This window comes from Theobroma cacao, chromosome 6 (genome assembly GCF_053813885.1).
Source record: "Theobroma cacao isolate CCN51 chromosome 6, ASM5381388v1, whole genome shotgun sequence".
Classification (NCBI taxonomy): domain Eukaryota; kingdom Viridiplantae; phylum Streptophyta; class Magnoliopsida; order Malvales; family Malvaceae; genus Theobroma; species Theobroma cacao.
The window spans coordinates 1,512,008-1,538,090 of NC_142644.1; the positions used below are offsets into that span (position 1 = coordinate 1,512,008).

At 33.6% G+C, this 26,083-nt stretch overlaps 1 protein-coding gene across 2 annotated transcripts; it reads left to right on the plus strand.

Moving 5' to 3' along the window:
* Positions 1–2,898: 2,898 nt before the first annotated feature.
* On the plus strand, positions 2,899–25,913 carry MOR1 (ARM repeat superfamily protein). 2 transcript variants are annotated; one of them, XM_018123441.2, is made up of 54 exons: positions 2,899–3,268; positions 3,391–3,496; positions 3,612–3,735; positions 7,310–7,389; positions 7,478–7,655; positions 7,743–7,807; positions 8,588–8,670; positions 8,765–8,850; positions 9,003–9,116; positions 9,710–9,829; positions 10,239–10,341; positions 10,600–10,736; positions 11,071–11,136; positions 11,232–11,349; positions 11,462–11,502; positions 12,468–12,539; positions 12,622–12,729; positions 12,825–12,930; positions 14,686–14,798; positions 14,916–15,003; positions 15,199–15,299; positions 15,470–15,577; positions 15,676–15,781; positions 15,875–15,954; positions 16,303–16,449; positions 16,584–16,659; positions 16,779–16,903; positions 16,992–17,102; positions 17,182–17,331; positions 17,431–17,505; positions 17,637–17,718; positions 17,819–17,934; positions 18,012–18,113; positions 18,234–18,308; positions 18,402–18,497; positions 18,586–18,687; positions 18,800–18,901; positions 19,479–19,661; positions 19,737–19,848; positions 20,036–20,112; positions 20,179–20,258; positions 20,970–21,032; positions 21,157–21,283; positions 22,059–22,181; positions 22,334–22,411; positions 22,655–22,813; positions 22,899–23,057; positions 23,787–23,884; positions 24,016–24,175; positions 24,268–24,381; positions 24,516–24,611; positions 24,695–24,766; positions 24,845–25,130; positions 25,221–25,913. In XM_018123441.2, exons 1-54 carry the CDS (start codon positions 3,106–3,108, stop codon positions 25,487–25,489), a joined length of 6,081 nt encoding a protein of 2,026 aa, XP_017978930.1. In that variant the 5' UTR covers positions 2,899–3,105; the 3' UTR covers positions 25,490–25,913. The 2 variants fall into 2 exon arrangements, with proteins under 2 accessions (XP_017978930.1, XP_007023097.2); XM_007023035.3 differs by having other exon boundaries at positions 24,016–24,172.
* Positions 25,914–26,083: the final 170 nt, after the last annotated feature.

Genomic DNA, 26,083 nt, shown 5'->3' on the forward strand with positions numbered 1-26,083 from the left:
TTATTTTTGATAAACTAACTTTTAATCTTTGAATGGAATAATGAATTTAATTAATCAAAATAATAATGAATTTGCTATCAAAACAAAAACTATGTGCATAACCAAAGACAAAAAATGTGGGGAGAAATATGTACTGTCATTTGAATTGGTTACAATTTTTTTTTTGAGAGAGTAAGGTTTGTTTGATAAAATTAAAAAAATTCAGCACTAAACAAATTAAATTTTTAGTTCTAAAAAAAATTAAGTAGTGAATCTTTATTGCAAAAATCATTACATGTTCTAATTCTAATAAAAACTAAATAATAAATAGATGTTTTGTTGTTTTTATTTTAAAAGTTAAAATGAAAAATAAATAATAAAAAAATATAAGGTTAATGTAATTAAATATAAATATAATTTTCTCGAATTAGTGTAAAATCACCAATTTTTTAGCAAATGTAGTGAAAAAGTAGACTTAGTAATTTTGGACACGACACATGGTTAAATAAGTTTGGGTTTAATCTTAACATATTTAGTGTCTAATTATTTGGATATATTTAAAACTCGAAAATTTTCTTATCCTAACATGTTAAATATGAGTAATATGTTTAAAATATGTTTAATTAATCGTATTATTGTATTTAAATGTATAAACGATTTTAATCATCTTATCGTATTTAAACATATATACATGACACATTTATCAACTTGTTAAAAACTAATAGTTAAAGACTATTTTTGCTTTGCTTAAATAATTTTAAATAATTATTTTAATAAGTTTTTCAAAATTTATAAAGATAAAAATATAATTATGTCATGCCTAAACCCTAATTTTGAATTTTTTTTTTGTTATATTTGATGTTATTATTATTTTGTTGGGTTATAATTATTTTTATAATTATTGATATTAAATTTAAATAATAAAATTATATTTAATTATAAGTATTTTTATTAAATCGTGCTAAATGTGTTATTTTTATTATTAATTGTGTTGTGTTGTATATTGACACGTTTAATAAATGTATTATTTGTGTCGTGTTACACGGTTATTAAACATATACATATACATATTTTAGAGTGAAGACACAAATATTATTTATGTAGCATTCATGTTTAACCTTAACGTGTTTCGTATTTAATTGTATTTAATATATTTAAGATATGAAAACATGAATTGTCAAGTTTATAAAAAAGTTCATAAATTTTACGGTGATCACTACACACTAAACACTATTAAAAAATTACATAATACTTGAAAAAAATATATAAATTATTAAAAAAATTTAAATAAGTCTTTATTTTTTAAGTAAAATACTCTTACTCTCTAAGTTTTGATTGAAATTATATAAAGGTTCATTAGCTTTTAAAATAGATATTTAGCCCAAAAAATTTTTTTCGCTAGACACTTAGGTTCAGCTATTAGTCAAACATCAGTGTTTTCGTTAATTTGATGACGTGACAAGTGTAAAAAGATAATTTTATCCTTTATTAATTTTTAAAATTACTATTATATAATTTTATTAATTAAAAAAACCTCATCAGATAAAAAAATCGATTTGGTGCTCCTTTCCCTGATCGGTGCTCCCCTTTCATGGGGTGTTGGGGAGCATCGATCTGTGCTCTTTTTTTAAAATTTTTTTTAAAATATAATAATAATTTTTAAAATTAATAAAGAAAGAAATGACATTTTAATTTTTTTTAATATTTGCTAATGGTGTTTATATTTTTAGGGTAAAAGTGTTTATTTTGGAAACTAATAAATCTGTTTGAAATTTTGATTAAAACTTAAAAGGTTGGGGTATTTTACCTTTATTTTTTCATTGTGTTCAATAAAACCCTTTTACTTATATTTTGAAAATTTGATTAAATAGACTTTTTAAAATCAACAGTTAATTAATTATTATTAATTATTATTTTATATCCATATAATATTAACATGACATTGGTATAAAGAGTAAAAATACCACATGCCATTATCATTATGCTACTTGTCATCCATTAAAAATGTTAATATGTCATATTAGTCTTATGTAACATAAAATGTTAAGTGATATTTTGATTAAAAAAAATTTCAAGAGTTTGATTCAACGCAATAAAAAAATAAAAATTTATTTAAATTTTACTAAATAATTCATCAATCTTTTTAATTATTATGGGAAAAAAACCTTAAAATGGGAGAAAAATAAACACTATCGTGGAATTGAAGGAAAAACCAAAAAAAAAATAAGCGAGAAAAAAAAAATAGAAGAAGCAAACTCAAAGAACTGAAAAATAACGGTCGGCATCAAACATAAACTAAATCCGAAAAATAAACGGAAAAAGAAACTTACAAAAAAGACAAACAATCTTAGTCCCAACGAAAGGTTTTTTTTCCTTTTTGTTTTAAATTCGAAAGGGTTTTAAACCTGATTTTGTGTCATTTATTTTAAATTATTTACATGCTCTTAAGATTTTTCGATTCTTTTAAAAATTATTTTATTACAAAAATTTAATATTTTTTTCCTTGTCTGAATAAATTGAAAAAAATATTTTATTGTTGGAATCACCTTCGAAAAAAATATTTTTCACCTAATTTTTAAAATTTTTTATAATATAATAATATAATTATATGGTTTTGGCAAACCCGGAGCCAACCTTAGGTTGCCTCCTTTTGTATTGGTTTTTTTGTCGTTAATTTTTGAATTTAAAGAAAATAGTTTTTTTTTACCTCCCTCCCGCATCTACACCTAAGCGAGATGTGGCGAATATCACGCGTTGAATGGGCGAGTATTATGAACGGTCCAATAGTTGAACGGCAGCTGTCTATGAGATGCCCGGAATGATGACGTGGAATAAAATAGGACCTGATGGCGCTTGGGGTAGAAGTTGTTTTAAACGTACAATTCAAATAACCTCGTGATAATGATATGCTACGCACAGCACTAGATTTTTAAAAAGTGAAAACACCATTTTGTTTCTTCTCTCGCCGGCACTGGCACTCGGCAGAGAAACAAAAAGCAAAATTCAAAAAAAGAAGAAGAGGAAGGAAAATTCAAGAAGAAAAAAGAGGAAGCTCTTTTTTCTTACATCTGGAGCTCTGCATTTGGGGAGATCGATTAGATTAATAGAAGGAAATAGGAATTAAAAATGTCTTCTGAAGAAGAGAAATTATTGAAAGAGGCGAAGAAATTGCCATGGGAAGATCGGTTGTTGCACAAGAATTGGAAAGTAAGGAACGAGGCTAACATTGACTTAGCTTCTCTATGCGATTCCATCACGGATCCGAAGGACTCGAGGCTCCGCGAAATCGGTCAGTTTTTTTTTTAAAATTTTTGAAAAATAATTTTCTTAGGTTTTCTTTTTTTAGTTGTGAACGGCGCAGATCTGATTACTCAATTGTTTGATGGATCTTTGTGATTTTCAAATGTACAGCTCCGTTTTTCAGAAAGACGGTGGCGGATTCGAATGCCCCGGTGCAGGAGAAGGCGTTGGATGCTTTGATTGCGTTCTTAAAAGCGGCTGATGCTGATGCTGGAAGGTGATGCCGTTTTCTTTATTGAACTTGTTTTTTGCTGAAAATGTGGTGTGTTTTTTGAAATCTACATTTTGTGGGGTTGCTTCCTATTTTTGATCTCTGAGTGTTCCGGTGTTAGGTATGCGAAGGAAGTGTGCGATGCCATCGTGGCGAAGTGTCTCACTGGTAGGCCTAAGACAGTTGAGAAGGCTCAGGCAGCCTTCATGCTCTGGGTAGAATTGGAAGCTGTTGATGTTTTCCTGGTATGTTTGATAATGTCTTCGAAAAACTTCTTTTAAAGCTATTGTGTGATCCAAATTAATATTTGATAAATTTTGATAGAGTGGGGAGTAGAGAAAAGGAGGAAAATATCATGAAAAGAAGAGTAATACCTTATTTGTTAGACTCATTGCTCTGCATTGGTATTCTTCATTTACTGTGGGATAGATTAAGATGTGCTCAGGTTTCTTGCCTTACATACAGTGACTTGGATATATTACAACAATGTATAAAAGCATAAACAAATCCAACCTTAATGAGTTAAATGTTATTGGATTGAGGTTGGGTTCTCATTCTGCCTTTTCCTAAGCATGCTAGAACTCTCTGTTATATAGTTGTTAACTGAAAATGAAAATAGAACTCTCAGTAAAATGTGTTTTACACTCTCACTTCTTTTGTACTTATCTTGACTTACAGCATGTTTCATATTTGTGGTTTAGGAGAGGGTCTAACGATGCCAAAATTTAGTAAGGCAGATGATTGAAATGTGTATTTTATGAGATGCAGTGCTGAGTTAAATGGCTCGTAAAGTGTTTTGCTGGATAGTAAGTGAACTTCTTTGTAGGTTGCATAAGTAAATTTCATTAAGGCCTCTTCAGACCTGTTTGAATGGGTCTGCTTCTCTTGAGTCTAGACCATTTTGCTCTTCATTGGTGGTATTTTGTTGGTAAGTGGTTAGCCACATTTGCTTCACTTGGATTTTTGACCCATTATGATGACAGATGATATTGTTGGGAGTTTGAAGTGAGAGTCTAGTAATGCAAATGGTTTGGAAAATAGAGAAGAGAATAGAAGAGACAATTATCCTCTCTATTGTACGGTAAAATAGAATATAGAGTCTGTAGAAGGTTCGTTTCGTGTTAGTTCTCTATTATTGTGACTGCTAAAATAGCTTTTTAAGGAAAAGAACCAAACAAAAATCAGGACTTGTGTCTGTTTTGAGGGGGCTGGGGAAGATTTCTTTCATTCCAAATGCTTTCCAGTTTCTGCTCGACAACAATGAGAGAGAGAGAAGCTTGAAAATGAAATGAACTCCATTATTTACTTTGCTTCCTTCTTTCCACTGGACAAAAGATGCTATGAGTGCTTAAGTGAGGATTCCGATCATCTGCTACTGCATTGCTTTGCCTTTGGTTTTTATGCTGAATTGCTTTCTCTCAAGAAGTTAGTGGTTTGGCTAGAGTAATTTCTTTGGATGAATGCTTTGAAGGATCAAGCTCTGATGGGTTGGTTACTGGTAGGTCAATGCCTTAAACAATCTAGCTTTGCTTATTCCTTTCATATGCTCTCTACTAGCAATTGGACACAGACAAATGCGTGTGATAATAATTTTTTTTATTAAACTAATAAATTGAAATATACATTATTAAGCTACACCAAACATAGTTGGGAAAAGTTTGTCTTATCTCATGTTTACCTTTTAACATGGTTTTGAAAATTAAAATTTGAAAGTTTAATCAGTTCTTCAATAAAAATTTGTTATTGAGTTTTATTTTTTTGACATAACTCGTAAAACTCATAACAATAATTAAAGGTAAAATAATGCTAGATTATTGACAAAAAAATTAAAATTGTACTCATCATACATTCTAGAATAGTTAAAAATGTCAATAGCATTCTCAAATATGTAAACAACCAAACATGTTTAAGAATAAAAGAATTAGGAAATGGCAATGTATCTGAAAATTGTGATTTATCTTCAAATCTGTTGAAGGATTGACTTACAAGCAAACCGGCCACCATTTGGTAAGGGAACAAAAACTCAATCAGTGATTTGATTTAACAAACAACCAATATTTAAAAAAAGAAAAGCAAAAAAAGTGCAATGTAGGATTAACTTGATCACGTGCACAGTGAAAAGTTAGGTGAAAATGGAATAACAGTGCCTGGCTAGAAAAAAATCATTCCATCAGAGATGAGGAAGAAAAAAATAGTAAGTTAATGACAAAAAATTAACATATCTTCTTATATGATCTGTTTTTACTGGCAACAACTTTTGCTTTACAATTTTCTCTGCAACTTGACAAAGAGTAGCAAAGAATGGGAGAGTGAACAGTGAAATGTTGAAGTCCTCAGTTTAATTATCCTATATGGAACATTCTAGATGTGGTTTAAGTATATTTGGACTAATTTGACCTGACAGTTGATTGGCTTTTCTTTATTTTTAAGGGCAGTAAAGTACTTTTGTGAACATTTGAAATTTGAAATACGCATCAATTGAGAATACCTAATGAATATAAACTCAGTTTACATAATGAGAATACCTAGCTAGAGGTAACACCAGACTTAGTAATCGGTATTATCTATATTGTTGTAATTTTGTTTGCTCAACCACTTTTTACATGATATTATACTTTCCCAATTTTGCATATATGGCATTCAATTTTAATTTTTATTATATATTTTCTTTTATTCTTATATTAGTATAGATAGTACTATTATCTATTCTAAGTTGTTTTTATTTAAATTATTTATTCTAAGTTGTTGTTATTCAAAGTATGCAATATTTTCTAAATATTGTACATATCAGATAACTACTTTTATGAAAATAAAATTACGGTTTGTATGCATTTGCGTGTGCCCAATTGCTAGTATGCTCTGTACTAATATACCTTCAATAGTAATATGTTCCACCTTCTTCTCCTTCCCCCTTTTCTCTGAAAAGAAAAATATTTGCCAGTTAGGTAATAGAAAGAAACTAAGCTGATGAAAGAGTTTATAGAATATGATTAGAGATGATTCCTACAGAATGGATCTAAATTGTTTAGAATACTATCTCAAATCAATAGAGTTGATACAATTAAACATACCTGTAACAAACAAGATACATATTATTGGACATTCATTGGAGTATCGAATACAAATGAGACTTAACCTTTTTGAGCTACATTTCCTTTTTTCTTTTCCTCATTTTCTCCTCTAAGTAAACATGCAATTTCCTCTCCTCATGTTGGGGCTACAGGGTTGTTTTCTATAGTTCTAAACTAAGTTGCAGGGCATTAGGACTCTGTTGTTGGACAAATCTGAAGTTGCTTAATATGCATCGTTCTATGAAGGTTGAAAGGAACTAGGAAAGGTTTTTGGCCTGACACTCTGTGATGGATATAATCTTAGTGTTTATGTATATTTGCAAGTTCTGATATTGCAGTGCATGATTAGAGCTTCAAGTACGACTTCTTTTCTTCTTTTGTAATTATGGAAAGGTCTGTTTACCTACATTTTGCTTTATCTCTATTTTTCTTTGGTTTCTGTTGGGGCATTTGAAACTGTTTGGTTTCTTTTGCCAAACGAGAGAAATTTATGCTTATTGTACAGGGGTTGTGAGACCGGTCTGCACACAGCAATGCCCAATGCTTATCTCTCTCATATATCGGGGCCCAAGTATTTCTAGATGTCCTTGTCTTCCTGGAGAAAGTGTTTCATATTTCTGGATTTTGGGTTCTTTAAGCTGCGTTGTTGTCCGAGTCTTTATGCATCTCATTTTTTCTGTAATTGGTTTTATTTGGTATAGGAGAGATGTTCTGGTGACCCCTTTACATGTTTTTGTGGTAACCATAGGATTCAATGGAGAAGGCCATAAAGAATAAAGTTGCCAAAGCAGTGGTGCCCGCAATAGATGTCATGTTTCAAGCCTTAAGGTTCGTATATGAGATCCCCTCAATGCAAACCATGCATTAAGTCTATTACTTGTTCCTCTGCAGCTTCTTATTGTCTGTTTGCAATTAGTGAATTTGGAGCCAAAGTTGTCCCTCCTAAAAGAATCCTGAAGATGCTTCCTGAACTTTTTGACCATCAAGACCAAAATGTCCGTGCATCCTCCAAAGGACTGACTCTTGAGCTCTGTCGTTGGATTGGAAAGGATCCTGTCAAGTCAATACTGTTTGAGAAGATGCGTGACACTATGGTACAATAGTATTAAGTTTAATCTGCTCTGCGGATGCCCTTTTCCTGTTATATTGAAATAATTTTTTTTTTCTTTCTGCCTTTTAAGAAAAAAGAGCTAGAGGCTGAGCTTGTGAATGTAACGGGCACGGCCAAGCCATCACGGAAGATAAGGTAAATTCCATGTTTAGAAGCCCTTCTGCAATTTTGCACTGTGCTAAATATGCTTGAGTTTAAAATTGTGCTTTGTTGTAATTATGCATGTATTTAGAGAAGTGTTGTGCTTTCATTTCTTTGAGCATGTATTTGAGCTTAGGTGGTATCAGTTGGAGCAAAGGGCAAATCAGGGAAATGAAGAAGAATGAAGTACTGCTTTAATGCAGGATAACTGAATAAAAGTACTTTGAATGAGTCATGTGGCATTTCTTTTAAGTTGTTGAAGTTGCCAAAGCAATCTTAACTCTGGTTGCCATAAACACAAAAAAAAAAAATGCAGCTTATGACGAAAAGACATAAAAATAATGCTTAAACATCAACTAGTAGGGGCCATTTTGAGCTCATATTAAGAATTCAAATATTGAACATGTGGCAAAATAGGGTTCACATATTAGAATGACTTTGGTACAGCTTCAAAATTTTAGAGATTACTTCCAGGGATTGGTAAAAATGTATTTATCTTTTGAGATATTCAAATAAGTAATTGAATTGTTGGTGCTTTTTTACAATTTTATCTGTCACAGTCGTATATGTGCATGAAAATGAATGAGAAAATTCAATTGGAGAGACACAATTTGAATATTGTAGTGAAGTTTCATGTGTTCTTGTGTCTGTTACAGCTGATTTAATGCATATCCCTACAACAGTTGTATCTGCATGTTTTTAACGATTTATGAGTTTGTAATTTAGTTTACAAATTTTTTTGTCCTATTTTAAGCTCTTCATTATCTTTTTTAGATCTGAGCAAGACAGGGAGCCAGAACATGAAGCTGTTTCTGAAGCTGCAGGCCCTGGCCCTGTTGAAGAATCTGCAGATAATAGTATGTATTTCATTTTGAACTTTGGATTGCATTTTTTTTATATTTTCTTAATAAGGCTAATCTCATACTTTGGCTTGTATATCTGTATTGTCAGCGCCTCAGGAAATAGATGAATATGAGCTTGTTGATCCTGTTGATATATTAACTCCTCTGGAGAAGTCTGGATTTTGGGATGGAGTGGTTAGTACTCTCCCTGTATCTGATATTATTTTGACAAACTGTACCACGTATTTAGTTCTTCTCTTCCTTTTGATATTAGTGATTCTCAAATTGGAATTTCTGAGCTGCTGACTATCTCTTCTGTTTATTGAAACTTTGTCTCTGTCTTGTAGAAAGCTACCAAGTGGTCAGAAAGAAAGGAGGCTGTGGCTGAACTAACCAAGCTTGCATCAACTAAAAAGATAGCACCCGGTGATTTTACAGAAGTTTGTCGGACATTGAAAAAGGTTATTAATCTGCTCTCATTTTTTCAAATCCCTCATAATGGGGGAAGGCCAGTTTGCTTCAATCAAAATTCAGTCAAAATAGTGGTTGAACACTGTCTTGGTGTTTTGTCTGCATGAATAATACCATTTTCACTACATTCCAATCAAAACCCTTTTGTTTGTGTTCCTGTTTTACTACATAACAGGTTTATTTATCTTTTTTATCACATTCAATCATGGTGTCATCATACATGTTTTACTTGTCTGAGGATGACATCATGTCTGCATGAATGCTCTACCATTTTCGCTACTTTTTGTCTAAATCCTTTTTCTTTTTCCCTTCGTGTAGGAGGTTCCTTAATCTTTTTCTATCTCATTCTGAAGTGGAACCTGGATTCAAATTTTTTTTTTTTTTGTTATTTACTTGATGATTAGTGTGACTGCTACCTGTGGTTGTGAAGCATTTTTGAGTATAGGGTTATGTTGATAGTAATGGATGCATACTATGTCTTTGTGTCTTACCTCTGCATGTCAAACTCTCCTCCAACTTTTAACCTTTATGTTCTGCTATGCTTTTGGTATTCGATTTGCCCAAGTTGTGTTTCTGCCTGCAGCTTGTTACAGATGTAAACATAGCTGTTGCAGTTGAAGCAATCCAAGCTGTTGGGAATCTTGCACGGGGATTGCGAACTCATTTTGCTGGCAGTTCACGCTTTTTATTGACAGTTTTACTTGTAAGTGCAATAGAACTTAATTATTCATGAATGCATGTAACTCCATACCGTGTTTCTTCTTGTCTGTTTTCGAAGTATGCCTTTTTTTGTTTCTTTAAATCTGCTTTACTTGTGTCGTTTTACTCTCTTGCTTCATTTTTATTTTCATCAAGTCATTTGGTTGTGAAATTTTAATTCTTTAGGTGAAACTGACAGTACAATGTTTGTCTGTGCATTAGTTGAGTTGCTTTAGTCCTCTCCTCTGAAAACAAGTTGCACTTTTATGTAAAAGTTCATGCTATTAAGGGTCATCCAGCTCTGATATTGATTTATTGTTTATTTTGTTCCATATATAGATTTGATCATTTATGGATGTATTAGGGGTTTAAAATAAAGTTATTTCTTGTATGGACATTTTCTTCTTGAATAGGAAAAATTGAAAGAGAAAAAACCTGCTTTGACCGAGTCACTCACACAAACACTTCAAGCAATGCACAAAGCAGGATGCTTAAATCTGGCGGACATTGTGGAAGGCAAGTTCCTATTTAACCTAATCACTAATTTTCGAAGTTGTTGTTATCTGGAAAGAGAACTTATATTGTTTTTTCTACTTCCTATGAAATCACATTTTGATTCTCTTTTTTGAGTTTGTTCCCTGTCTTATGGTGCAGTTTCTGACTACGGTTTACAACTATATTTTGCTTTCAAAATATAATTGTTTACTTACACTGACCCTGGTTAGGTGGTGACTGTAAATGCTATAATTGTTTAATACATGATGTTTCTTGCAGATGTTAAAACTGCAACAAAAAACAAAGTTCCACTTGTGCGTTCATTAACTTTGAACTGGGTCACATTCTGTATTGAAACAAGTAATAAGGCTGTTATTCTGAAGGTGCATAAGGATTATGTCTCAATCTGTATGGAGGTCAGTACAGCGTTCCTTTGAATAATGCATATTCTAGGCAAGAACACTTTAATCCTGACAATTTTTATCTATTTGTGCTTCATATTGATCGGAGTCTCCATGCTGGGTCCCTTCCCTTTCCCACTGGGAGAAAAGAAATGCAGTAGGAATTAAGGAAAAAAGAGAAATGCTGAGAACCTTTTGAAGAATTCCATTATGTGATTGTGTACATGTTCAGAGAACTTATAAATAAAACTTACATGTTCAGTGTTTAAGTATAAGTTAATGCTCTTATAGCTTCTTAACACTTTATATACTGCTCTAACCATCAGCATGCTATGAAATTGGATTGCAGTGTCTTAATGATGGGACCCCAGATGTGAGAGACGCAGCCTTTTCAGCTTTGGCAGCTGTTGCTAAGGTAATATTTTCACTTATCGTGTTATCCTTTCTTCAATTCCATAAGCTCAGATATTTTACCCCAATATAATTTGTCCCATACTTATTCTCTCTTAGTCTGTCGGTATGAGGCCATTAGAGAGGTCATTGGAGAAACTTGATGATGTTAGAAAAAAGAAGCTCTCTGAAATGATTGCTGGATCTGGTGCTGCTGTGTCTGCTAATACTAGTTCAGGTGTGTAAGGTTTTCTGTGCATGCTGACCATTGCATTTAGTGTTGGAATTCTTGGAACACTTTTTAACAGGTATTATGTCTTGGTTTCTTACAATTTATCATGATTTTTCAGCTGCTGTTCAAAATTCAGGTGGAGGTGTGTCTTCTACGGAGGTGAGTGCACTCTTGATGATTTTTACACATGATACTATCCAGTGTTATTTATTTGCTGTCTGTAACTAAATGATACATTCTTCCTGACATTACTTAGATCTGTGACCTTAGTGAGCATCAATTTTGCTAGGAGCATTATAATAGAAGTTAGGATAAAACCTATTTGTGGCATACTATCTAGCATGGCTGGTAAGCCTTGAAGTATATGCAGAAGATCTTATAAATATTCACAAAGCAAGATGAAAGTGTTGAGTTAGATGAATGTCAGAAAGGAGTCTTCTGATTTTTGGTGATCACACATGGATGATTGGAAGTATAAATGCTTAATATTTACATGGTTAACTTTACAAAGGCATCTCTGGGCATATTGATCATGTTATTTTTGTACAATTTTTTGTATTACAAAATAAAAGAAATGCTTGATGATGTCTTTATTGACATACGGTGACTTAAGTTCTCTTTTACCATGTTTCCTTTTGTAATCTGCATGTGGAAAATTGTTCAGTTTTACATTCTACAAAGAATGCCAGAAAAGCCAATTATGATGAGAAAAACACCTTAATGACAGTATCGATAAGTTGAAAATACTACAAAAGGCTGAAGATACAGTTTATGATGTTTATATTTGATTATTTACTTCTATGTTCTATAAATGCCGGAAAGGTTAACCATAATCAAATGAGAATAAACACCTTACTGCCAGAATAGATAAGTTGATCTGATATGAAAATACTACAAAAGGATGAAGATACGGCTTATTTTGTTTATTATTTTAATAAGATTATTAGTTATGAATTAGGATGATTTATATTGACACTTGCATTTTGCACGATTTATATCCAACTTCTATGTAAGTACTATTTCTTATTCTTTTTTTGGTTGTCTTGTCTGTCATGCTAAAGAATTGAGAAAATTCCATCATGGATCACAAGCTTATGATGTTTTAGTCTATTGTGTCTATGCAGGTTTCAGAAGGCTCATTTGTTAGGAGATCAGCAGCGAGCATGCTTAGTGGGAAGAGACCTGTTCCTGTAGCAGTAAGCTTTAATTATGTAGTTATTTGGTTTCTTGAAAATTGTTCTAGTGTCACACCAATTGAAATTTTGAACTGTTTATCAGCCTGCCAACAAGAAAGGGGCTTCAGTGAAGTCAGGCAACAATAAAAAGGTAGAAGGAGCTGGGCGGCCAGAAACAGCAAAATTGACTGAAGCACCTGAAGACATTGAGGTATACTTATCTGTTAAAGCTTTTTCTGATTGTCATTACTGCAATAGCTTGAAAGATCTTAATATCTTTACTTTTAATTTGTCTGACAATTACAGCCAGCAGAAATGAGTCTTGAAGAGATTGAAAGCAGATTAGGTTCCCTCATACAGGCAGATACTGTTTCTCAATTGAAGAGTGCTGTATGGAAGGAACGTCTTGAAGGTTGGTTTTTTTGTTTGTAACATCCTCTTGACTGTTTGCATGTCTATAGTTAATAGATTTGATGGTGTATTTGATATGAGATGGAATGTACCGAAGGTTATAGATAGTTGTTACGTTGCGAATTCATAATCATGCAAATCATATATCTATATCTATATATATTATATATAATATAATTATATCTTATATTATATTTAAATACATATAGAGTCGGCTACTATGTGTAATTAGGAGTGCTCATAAATAATAACTGAAAGCATACTCTCAGATTTTCATTATTAGAAGAGGTGCTTGTATCATATTGATACAGGCAACTAATGTCTTTTAGTTTTTTTTTCCCCTTTGATTTCTATCCCTTCATATTCTATTAATCATTGAACTTGATGGATTTATTTCTTTTTCTTGCTTTGTTATTATTTCTTGAACTAGAGAAGAGAAAGAATCCAATTTTTTTTTAGCCGGGACTGTATTGAGCTGTAATTTTCTTTATAGAGTTTCTTTTAAAACATTAAAAGAATGCTTTAAAAAATTGAATCTTTTGAAAACAATTGGACTGCTATTCATTCAATTAGATAATAAAATAGGGAAACAAGGGTTCATATAAGGTTGCTGTATTATTTACTAGCTAGAATTGCTATTATTAGTTTCAAAAGATAAATGTCTATATTTTCTCCTCTAATTCTCTCTTTAAACTTGGGTGATAATAGTGCTATTTTACATAAGAAAGTATAATACAAGTTATCTTTGAATTTTAATTGTTGCTTTCTAGTACATTTCTGTGGTTGTCAAATAATTTCAAACTTTTATATTCTAATATAAGTTTATATCTTCTATTCTTTAACTTGATTATAACTTTATCATGCCCTTTTTTTTTTCCTTTCTTTTGTTGGGTATCTTTGGATATAGAAGATGCTTAACTCTATGTTTTAAATTATAATATTTGTATGCTAAGTGAATAAATAATTTTAAATATATTATCATTTTCTTATTTCAAAATTATTTGAAATAATTAAGCATGTCACTAGTTCAATGATATTTATATTTATGCATTGTTGCTTTTAAATTCAGTGCTGAAAGTGAGAAGGTTATGATCTTTTCCTACCAGTAACAGTGGTTCTGTACAGAGTGTTAGGTCTTTGACTAAAATGTTGTTCTCTAAGATTTGTAAATAATATCTAAAATTCTATGACAAGGATGGAGAATATTGCAGCACAAGGTACAATATGGTTCCTCCGGTTGGTTTGGGTCTAACTCGCTAATCTGATCTTCAACCATGTAATTCTGAATTTCTTATGTTACTTTTCATTCAGCAGAAGCTTCTGCTAAATTTCTTCAGAATTGCCATCAGGATAAACTCATTTATCATCTGCTTTGCAAGAGGTTTTATTTGGGTTTCTGATTTTCTTAGGCTATTGTGTTAGTTATGAGGTTTATTACAGACATGGCATCCAAAAGGAGGTAGTTATGGAAAAGACGTGAAGCCCTTGAAATTAGGACCCATAAATTCCAAATATATGTCTTAACTGTTGTCTTTTATTTTTTGGGTTTATGTATTTTTAATTCATGAGTTATTAGTCATGGCCTTTACTAATATAATTTCTTGAGCCGAATGGTCTAGTTAAAATTAGCTAGTTTATGGGTTAAGTGCTTCATTTATTGTTTCTTTGGTAGTCTTGGAATGGTTTTTTGCTAGTTAGAGTTATTTTATGTCAACTGAATTTTCTGACTGGGGTACCCAAACTTCTCTGATTGCAGCCATATCCTTACTGAAACAACAGGTTGAAGGTATACAGGACCTTGATAAGTCTGTGGAGATTTTGATTCGTTTACTTTGTGCTGTCCCTGGTTGGAATGAGAAAAATGTTCAGGTATATCAAAGATATATGCAGTTTTAGATGGCAGTTTTTCTTCTTTAACTTCTCTATATCTCTCCCCTTTTCTCTTAATAGTGGGAAATATCAAGACTTTTAAATTGAACAATGCAGGTCCAGCAACAAGTTATTGAAATTGTCACTTATCTGGCCTCTACTGCATCAAAATTACCAAAGAAATGTGTTGTGCTTTGCCTTCTTGGTGAGTTGTAGGTTGAGACATGCCCCCATACCGTTTTTCAAACAACTGGCTTTCAAAATGTGTTGTGGTTGTCCTTCTGCTATCAGTTTGCTTGTAGGCTTGTTTTTGTGCCTAAATTTTTTCTATCTTGTGACGAACTTAAATCTCATTCAGTCCGACATTAGGTTACCTGTTTTTATTTTGCCTAATTGACAGGTATAAGTGAAAGAGTGGCAGATATCAAGACTCGTGCTCATGCTATGAAGTGCCTCACCACTTTTTCTGAGTCAGTAGGTCCCGGATTTGTTTTTGAAAGGGTAAGTGAAGTTCAAATAGCATGTTGTGATCATTAGTTCTATTTTGCTATCAGTTCAGTCGATTGAGCATTTACCGAAGCAGAGATTGAGATTATTCTCTTCTGTTACATTTGTTTTCTAGTTTTGTTTTGCTGTCACTTGAATAATGTATTAAATAATTACTTTTGTAGCTTTATAAAATCATGAAAGAACATAAGAATCCCAAGGTTCTTAGTGAGGGTTTGTTGTGGATGGTCTCGGCTGTTGACGACTTTGGTGTATCACATCTGAAATTGAAGGTCTTTCACTCATCTGAACTATTTCTTTTTCTTGTCACTCATAATTTTTTATATAACTGTTAGCGTGGTTTATTTATATGATATTAATTTCATTGCAGGATCTAATTGATCTCTGTAAAGATACTGGACTGCAGTCCAGTGCTGCAGCCACCCGAAATGCTACAATTAAGGTTTTGGGTGCTTTACATAAGTTTGTTGGTCCAGGTGATGACTGATGACCTGGAATTGTTCTGTATAGATTGTCTATCTGACTTTAGTTTGTAATTGAACATTCTATGAAATTTCCTTTTCTCACAGATATCAAGGGGTTTCTTACGGATGTCAAACCTGCATTACTTAGTGCCCTCGATGCTGAATATGAAAAAAATCCATTTGAGGTATGTACACTATAGTGTTAAGCCACTGATTGGTTAAGTTGATAGACCAACTAAATTCTGACGTAGTAATCTTGAATCATTGAATACCATAGTACCCTTAAAAAAATTATTAAAAATGAAATAAGTTCTGGACAGTAAAGCAATATCCTTTCTATTTCTCTTTCTCTCATTTTTCCCATACTTTTATCTGCTGTTATCCTGTTATCTCTTGGGTATTTTTTGATTACTAATTTGTAAAAAAATGTATGTATGGACACACATGTTGTGTGTGTCTCAAAATTCTACTACATACCAAGTTTAAGGATAAGTGACCCAGATACTGATTGTATTTTATGTATTGCTGTTCAGGGTACTTCTGCCATTCCAAAGAAAACTGTCAAGGCGTTGGAATCCACATCTTTGTCAGTTGGTGGACTTGATGGTCTGCCACGTGAAGATATTAGTGGAAAGATCACTCCTACCCTGTTAAAGAGCTTGGAAAGTCCTGATTGGAAGGTACTGCACTATTGCTATCAATATGTCTGATCATGTTGGCATTCTCTATTCTTGTGTTTGTAGTGCATGCTGATGCATGATCATTCCCTTAATTTGAATTTATGGTGTTTTACCATGTTGTTTATCCATTCTAGGTTCGTTTGGAGTCTATTGAAGCTGTCAATAAAATTTTGGAAGAAGCTAACAAGCGCATTCAACCTACTGGAACTGGTATGATATGGCTTTGAGAACTTTTCTGGACTAATTGGGGACCATCTTTGTTGTTTATTCTGCTCCAGCATATTTTCTGTTCTGGTAAGCATTCTGATCAGTGGGTTATTTGACTCCAGGAGAACTATTTGGTGCTCTTAGGGGGCGGCTATATGATAGCAACAAAAATTTGGTTATGGCCACCTTGACTACCATTGGTGGTGTTGCATCTGCATTGGGACCAGCCGTCGAGAAGGCAAGCAAGGTTTGTGGACACTATTTATTAGTTAAAAGATCTTGTTTATGTTTATTGTTTTGAAGAATGAATTCATGCATGAATTTGTTCGTTGCAGGGAATTCTATCTGATATTTTGAAATGCCTTGGTGACAATAAGAAGCATATGAGAGAGAGCACTTTGTCTACTTTAGATGCTTGGAATGCTGCTGTTCATTTTGATAAAATGGTAACTGTTTATCTAATTTTATTCTGGTAGTTTTCATTAGCTTTGTTGTTAGGTATCTAAAGTAATTTTTTTGTTTTAGGTTCCTTACATCACTTCAGCACTAATAGACACTAAGCTTGGGGCGGAAGGACGTAAAGATCTTTTTGATTGGTCATCTAGGCAACTGTCTGGACTTAGTGAATTTTCTGATGGTGTGCATCTACTCAAATCAGCTGCCACTGCCATGATGGTAAGTTTTTGTTGAATAGATAAATATTTCGTGTTTCCTCTTCCTATATTTGTTTCCGAGTCATTTTTAACATATCTGCATCGCTGAAATCCATCTTAGGATAAATCATCAGATGTTCGCAAAGCAGCGGAGGGATGCATTGGTGAAATTTTAAGAGTTAGTGGACAGGAAATAGTATGTCTACCTAAATTATGTTGCTGTTTGAATTTAATTTTTTTGTTGTATTTGACTGTATGATTTTGTTATTCATTTGTGTTTAGAGTAATGCCTGAGCATCTTAGCTTTTGTGTATTGCATCTTATCAGATTGAAAAGAATCTTAAAGATATACAAGGGCCAGCTTTAGCTCTTATCCTTGAGCGGATAAAACCTTATGGGTCTTTCCAAGGTGTGCTTTTGTTTGCTTCGCCTTGTTTTTTCCATCTCCCATTCCTCTCCCTCCCAAATCCCAATCTTTCTATATACTAATCTGTTTTTGTATCTCTCAGAATCACTTGAATCATCCAAAGGAGTTTCTACTGGACTAGCATCAAAAACCAACGCAAAGGTTGTAAAGTCTACTTCCAATGGTGTCACAAAGCATGGAAATAGAGCTGTAACTTCGGTAGGTTTTGATTGCTTGGGTTTGTTGCTCTTTCATTGGAAGGCTATTAATCATCTTGTTTTTATGTGGCTTTGAAGAGAGCCATCCCAACAAAGGCGTTGAGACCAGAAACCATGTTGTCTGTTCAAGACATAGCTGTCCAGTCCCAGGCTTTGTTGAACGTCAAGGATTCAAACAAGGTAAGGTTGGGTGATTTATTAATTTGATACTTGTTTGGAGCATATGTATATAAGTATTCACACTTATTTGGTGCATAACCATCTGCATTCTTATGATGTTTTCTTTGGCCTTTATCACAGGAGGAAAGGGAGAGAATGGTGGTAAGAAGGTTTAAGTTTGAAGAGCCGCGGATTGAACAGATCCAAGATCTTGAGGTTTGTTTTTGTAGACCTTTGCTTATAATGATTTGCTTTCCCATTAATTAGTATTGATTCGCAAGCGATGCATGGTATGCATCTCTATTGCAGAATGATATGATGAAGTATTTCAGAGAGGATCTACATAGGCGCTTATTGAGCACAGATTTCAAGAAGCAAGTTGATGGTCTTGAGATGTTACAAAAGGTTTTTCCATAATTACATTCTTGTTAAAAGCTATTTTTGGGGTTATGTGAATACTTTTCTTATCTCAATCTTCTCAAAATAATTGCAGGCACTCCCTTCCATTGGGAAGGAAATAATTGAAGTTCTGGACATACTTTTGAGGTGGTTCGTTTTGCAGTTTTGTAAATCTAACACAACATGCCTGTTGAAGGTAAATTTTGTTTTCTTTCTTTATTAATGCTTCATTTTCTTTATTTCTCCTGTAGAGTTGATAAATAATGGGCAGTTTGTGATATAATGATGTTTTGGTTTGCATTTAATAGGTGTTGGAGTTTCTTCCAGAACTTTTTGAATCGTTGAAGGGTGAGGCATATGCTTTGACTGAGTCAGAAGCTGCCATATTTCTTCCATGCTTGATAGAGAAGGTCTTGTTCATGATCTTCAGTTACATGAATTTTTCTATCTGTGTAGATATCTGCATTTCAAAGAATGTTGCTTGGTGGTGATTTAAATTCTTTTGAGAAGCATGTGGCACATTCGCGAAAGTGAGCCAAGCGTGTTTGTGAGCTTTTTGGACTCGAATCATGGAATACTCAAAACTAAACTGTTTCACTGTCAAGTTGAGCTGGCCAAGTTTGAGTATCGTAATACTTGGCTTGAGCAGCTTGCCAACCTACTTGAGCTTTTGACTGACTTATATTCCAATAGTATATTTTATATCTAATATGCAAATATATAAACAAAACATGAAGTCAATCTTCTTTGTGCTCTTATCTCCATGATAATGGAGCCAAATCTAGTTCAGAGTGAGTAGCTAGATTTTTTCTCTGTGTTGACCTCAAGTTTTGAAAACTGAAGCTTGGGTGAGATCATACTGAGTTTCAAGCGTTCGATCAATCAAGCTCAAGAATTTTCTAGTTTTGGTTTGGTTAAATAAGACTCTCATATGGGACTGATATCTGCATGTTGGACAAATATATTGATTTCTAAGTATGATTGCAGGTGGGACATAACATTGAGAAAGTTCGAGAGAAAATGCGGGAGCTGGCAAAACAAATAGTTCAAATGTATTCGGCCTCAAAAAGTTACCCTTATATTTTGGAGGGTCTTCGTTCTAAAAACAACCGTACTCGGATAGAGTGTGTCGATCTTGTTGGTTTCTTAATTGATCATCATGGAGCTGAGGTTAGAGAATTGGACTCTCTCTCTGGCTGATACATTCTTATAGTATAATTAACTCTTTTTGCCTCTTAACAACAGATAAGTGGTCAATTGAAATCATTGCAAATTGTTGCAAGCTTGACAGCAGAACGAGATGGTGAAATTAGGAAAGCTGCCCTAAATACACTAGCTACTGGATATAAGATTCTTGGTATGCCATGATTTAATGCAACTCCTATATTATCATAATGTTGTATTGCACAAAAACATGTTAATCTTAAGAGTTCTCTTTTGTAGTTATTTCTTGTGCTGCTTATTCAACTCATTTCAGTTTAGAATTCCTCCTATGCTTCTTGCTTCTGCTATGTGATTGTTGAAGTGCTTTTTCATCTGTGTAGGTGAGGACATATGGAGATATGTAGGGAAGCTAACTGATGCTCAAAAAAGCATGCTAGATGATAGATTTAAGTGGAAGGTCAGTGCATATTTTGCTTTTATATGTTTCTGTTTCATCCTTTTCAAACGTAATATGATATGTCAGGTCCGAGAGATGGAAAAAAGGAGGGAAGGCCGGCCTGGTGAAGCAAGAGCTGCTCTAAGGCGTTCTGTAAGGGAAAATGCGTGAGTATCTTTCTTCTATCCTTTTGATGTGAGGATTTACCTCACAGCTCCTTGATGCTTTTGTTCTTTTATTTTTATGATATGATGATTAAAATTAGAAGAGTAACATTAGGCTTTTTCTGTTCTCAAAGTTTACGTATAATGTCTACTAGTTTCTGCTCTATGAGTCTTGTGCTGTTGGTTAGGGTCAATCGTTTGTTTAATCCTCTTAAAAACATTATGATGGTCCGCAAAATACTTTTACATACTCTTATTTTGTTTTGTCTTGTGTAATGTGGTGCCATGTTCTACAATTTCTGGTATAGTTTCTGTAAAAGCAGATGGGTGTATTGTGGCTGTCAATATTAATTTGAACAGTCAACTTTAATTCTGAACCTGTTGAATTATCTTTGTAAGAACTGAGGAGAAATTATTTGGTAAGCTTTCCTATAAGTTAGCTGTATGCTCAAATTAGTCTGTGTGCGACACGTTATTGAAAATGGTCATGTCAATTTAATGTCGGACTACAGCTTAATGGCAAAAACTGTCAGATTAGTAAAAGGTATCTTTCCCCCATTTCATTTTACGTGACAATTCTTTTAGTGCCTATAGCTGACATGGTAAATACTAGATAGGCCCTCCTAATATTTTCTTAGTTGCTGAATGTTCTAAAGATCTTGTAGCTTACTTCAATTGTTCAACTTTTAATCCTTGTATCCTTTTGTTTGCCAGGCCTGACGTAGCAGAGCAGAGTGGTGAAGTTTCACAATCTGTTTCTGGGTCAATATTTGCAAGGTTTTATTGATTTTTAGCACCTTTTTGTGTCATCTTTATGATCATGGATTTTGGTTTCACTATGATGGATTTACTAATGTTGATCTCCTCACTTGCATTGTTTTGAATGTCTTTATAAACTCAGGAAAAACTATGGGCAGCCTGACCTTAACATGGAGAGACATTTAATGCCTCGTGTGCTTGGTGGTGTCACTGGCCCCACAAACTGGAATGAAGCTTTGGATATCATATCTTTTGGTTCCCCTGAGCAGGTTCCTAACTTTGTCTAATGTTAATCTTTTTTCTCTTTCTTAATATGATGTCTACCCTATTTGTAAGAAGGGTCAAAGTTGTCTATCCAGAAGATGTAGAGAAAGTCTTGATTTGAAAATTATGTGTGCTAACATTAGTTTTTTAGAATGGAATTCACAATGTTGCATTGATTTGTTGAGTTTGTGAATAATTCCTTTCCATATTAAATTTTCATTGCTCGAGATGTTCCATCAAAATGAAGAAAAATCTAGGTTTGAAATGGTTGGCATATAATTAAGGAATGTGTTTAATGGGAATGAATTAACGAATAATTAGTGTCTCTGATGGCTATTTCATAGAGCCTGGATCTTCTTTTATGTTTATTAGTATTAAGCATTGGTTTTCATATTTCTGATTCTAATTAGTAGGATGCCTTTGACATAACCTTAGTCTTAGAATCAGATGAAGTCTCTTGAGTAGGTTGGTACACTTTTCTTGTTTGAGTTATGAAAGATTACTTTTAATATATTATCTGTGGTATGTCAATGTAATCAGGTTGGTTATGGAGATACTGATCTCATTTTAAATTCCTGCCTTTAACTATACACCATCTTTCATGTGCTTATTGTACCTCTGCCAGATCTGTTTTTCAAAATCAACATTTACGTTCTTCTATCATGTTATTTTGAAACACACTTGACATGGTTTTTCATTATTTTGAGTGGTTTGAAGTCAATTTTGTGTTCCAAATGTTGAATGAGAGCCATGTTCTGAGCTTCAGATACATTTTTGCAGTCTGTTGAAGGAATGAAAGTTGTCTGCCATGAGTTAACACAGGCCACCAATGACCCAGAAGGCAGTTTGATGGATGAACTAGTAAAGGATGCAGATAGACTCGTTTCATGCTTGGCAAATAAGGCAATCCAACTTTGTAGTTTCATTGTGATATGATTATTAATTTTCCTCAACCATTCAGTTCCTTATGTATAGGATTAAATGGGTTACTTTTGTTAGTAACACTTTTTTCCTCCTTCGTTAATTCCTTTCCTTTGTCTCTCTTAATGTAATAGGTAGCCAAAACATTTGACTTCAGTTTGACCGGAGCATCGTCAAGATCTTGCAAATATGTCCTAAACACGCTTATGCAGGTAAATTTACAATCTAAAGTACTAGTAACTTTTCTTTTTTAGCCTTTTAATAGAATCTGATTGTGGTTGGGGGATCTTATCTTATCTTTCTTTCTTTTTTTTTCTACCTTCATAAAAGAAGTTCTTTCTATTGCTCTGTTCTAAGCAGTAAGTTAAATTAATTTATCTTCTTGTTTTGGTGAAGAAACTTGGTGTTACTGGATGTTTTGTTGCAAAATACTGATTCTTTTGAGCTTTTTGCAGACATTTCAAAATAAGAGACTTGCACATGCAGTCAAGGAAAGCACACTTGACAATCTTATCACAGAACTGCTACTATGGCTTTTGGATGAAAGAGTTCCCCATATGGATGATGGCAGCCAACTTCTGAAAGCTTTGAATGTCTTGATGCTTAAAATTCTGGTTGAACTGCTTTAAAGTGCTTATGTTTTTACCTCAAATTTATGTAGCTTCCTCCTTATGTTCTAACTGATGGTTGTACATGCAGGATAATGCTGATCGAACCTCATCCTTTGTTGTCCTGATTAATCTCTTGCGTCCTCTAGATCCCTCAAGATGGCCTTCACCTGCATCAAATGAAACTTTTGCTGCAAGAAATCAGAAGTTCTCTGATCTGGTTGTCAAATGTCTTATTAAACTCACAAAGGTAATATTCATTCTCGTTGCTTCTAGGAACATTCATAGTCTGAAAGAATTCATGAATAGAGTGCCAATGCTTCAAGCTGCCACTGAGTCATTATCCACAAAAGCGACATAATTTCCCCTTGAGTTCTTGTTTTTGTTGACAAATTAATTTGTTCAAGAATATCTCTTCATGTAGCCATATGCGTATCGACAATTAAATGGTCGGGGTTTTCCTTCTTTCTGTCTTTTTTGTTTTTTGGATCAATCTGATGTCCTAGAAAATTTTGAACAAGATTTCTTGCCACAATCACTACTAGCATTCACCAACTTAGTAATCCATCAAACAAGAGTTTTGTCATATCAATTATGCAACACATATACTTGTGAGGAGACCATTTGCATTGTGTGTGATGTTAAACTAGAAGGTCATCTACGTATTCATTTTCTGATGTTAAACCTGGACGGATTGCTAAAACTTTTTACTTAGTAATTGATGACGAAATATGAGAACTTGGTCATGAAGACAAAGGGAAAATTTATATATACTCATCAGTATCGAGAGACTGAATGAAATCATCAGAGTACAGTCACTTAAACTGATAAGAAAAATTCCTTCTAATTGTTGCTTATGCTGGAGAATATTCTATCATTTTCTGCTATAGGCATTCATGTATTCATCTATACATGTGTGAATTTGGTTGTTCTCTAGTTTAATTTCATGATATCATCAATTGCATTCTCTGGGATTCAGGTTCTTCAAAGCACTATCTATGATGTTGATCTTGACCGCATCCTTCAAAGCATCCATGTGTACTTGCAAGAATTGGGGATGGAAGAAATCCGGAGAAGGCACGTCTTAAACTCAATATTTTTCTTTTTTGTTTCCTCTGTGTTGAATGTTGTTAATTTTTATCTTGGTCTTGAATTGATAAATTTATTTCTGTTCTCTGATGTTTCTGCCTTCATGATTCTGATTTAAGAGCTGGAGCTGATGATAAACCATTGCGAATGGTAAAAACTGTTCTACACGAACTTGTCAAGCTTCGTGGGGCTGCAATAAAGGGTCACCTATCTTTGGTGCCCATAGACATGAAGCCTCAGCCAATTATTCTTGCCTATATTGATCTCAATCTTGAGGTAGTAGTAAATTTAATAAATGAACTATTCCAACTTTCTTAAGTTTGTGTATGACAACACCTTTTTTAAACTACCCCATATTTTTAATTTAACAGACTTTGGCTGCGGCAAGAATGTTGACATCAACTAGCCCTGGTCAAACTCATTGGGGTGATTCTGGAGCCAACAATCCAGCACCTGCGACAAATTCTGCAGATGCCCAGTTGAAAGTATTGTTATTATTTTCAATACTTGATATTTGTCTATTACTAAAGTTGTGATTGTCCTTGATGTTTATTAAAATTGATTATTCCTTCTTTAAATCTAATTTCTCCCTTTGAATTCAACAATTGTCTTCTTACAGCAAGAACTTGCGGCAATATTCAAGAAAATTGGTGACAAGCAAACATGCACTATTGGTCTCTATGAGCTTTATCGCATCACTCAGCTATACCCCAAGGTAATTAATGTAGTTTCTATTGTTCATCTTGAATGTAGCTAAGATTACTGTGGAGACTTATTTTTTTTTTATATTTGTATTAGGTTGATATATTTGCTCAGCTCCAAAATGCCAGTGAGGCATTCCGCACTTATATTAGAGATGGCTTAGCTCAGGTTTGTATTGTTACCCTTGCAGAGTAAAATTTACTAGTCAGATGTTATGCTTGCTTATGCGTTTTACTTACATTGCAGATGGAGAAGAATGCTGCAGCAGGAAGGACTCCTTCAAGTTTGCCAATGTCAACCCCTCCCCCTGCTTCTCTTACTGCTTCATCGCCTGAATTTGCCCCTCTTTCCCCAGTACATACAAACTCTGCAAATGATTCTAAATCATTAAATACAAAATCTGACCCAACGAATTTCACTTTGCCACCATCATATACTGAAGATAACAGGGCTGGTAATGCCATAAATACAAGAGTTCTTGGCTCGGAAAATGCATTGGCAGACCAAAGAAATGAGAGAGTTATGAGTGGGGGTAATTTGCTGTTGCCTTTCCTTTTGATTATTGCTTGTTCATATACTTTAAAAGAAGGATTTACCAGGGAAGCTATTGTTGGAACTGCAGTAACCAGTGGCACATTGGATGCAATCAGAGAAAGGATGAAGAGTATGCAACTAGCAGCAGCTGCTGGGAACATAGATTACGGAACCCGGCCTTTGATGTCCGTGAATGACAGCTTAAATCTCGGACTCTCTACTCAGACTCGTCCACTAGATCATCCCGCTATCGAGAATCCGGCACAAGGCGGCATACTTCCCATGGACGAGAAGGCATTGTCCGGGCTTCAAGCGCGGATGGAAAGACTAAAAAGCGGAGCACTCGAACCTCTTTAAAAACAAGGTGAGATGTACACAAACTCTCTCCTTTTTGTGCATTTTCCTACAACCTGTCATCAAAAGCCCTTGTTGTAAATGAAAAAGGGGAAAAGAAAATATACAGTGCAACAAACCTTAGAAATGCACATGTACAGTGTTTCCTGCGGCATCTGTATATTTTGTATTGTTCAGCCCTGTTGCCTTCTAGAATATAATTTAGTTGTAGATGCACCAATTTTATTTTATTTTTAATTCACTTTAATTTTAGAAGGTGCTATTTTGGGGTTTTTCGTGAACTCTGTATCTGACTGTAATATCAGGCACAGGCATATTTGATAGAGTAAAATTTTGTTGCTGAGAGAGTTGGATGGGGTGGAACCATTGGGTTAAGAATGTTGATAACTATTTAATGAAATACTTTGATTTTCCCTTAAAATTTCAATTAAGTCCCAATGTGTACTGCTAGCTGAATTCCCGTTCGATTTAGTTTTTATTTTTCTTTGTACTCGAGCTTTGCTCAAAAAATAGTAAATTTTAACCTAAATTATCTTCATTGATCGAATTTTAGATTTCTTTTAATTCAAATTTTGTTTGGAAAAATAATAAAAATCC

Coding starts and splice junctions, on each gene's coding strand:
- MOR1 (XM_018123441.2), top strand. CDS start 3,106: ATGTCTTCTGAAGAAGAGAAATTATTGAAAGAGGCGAAGAAATTGCCA. Junction 19,662..19,736: donor TTGATCATCATGGAGCTGAG/GTTAGAGAATTG, acceptor TCTTAACAACAG/ATAAGTGGTCAATTGAAATC. Junction 24,382..24,515: donor CTGCAGATGCCCAGTTGAAA/GTATTGTTATTA, acceptor GTCTTCTTACAG/CAAGAACTTGCGGCAATATT.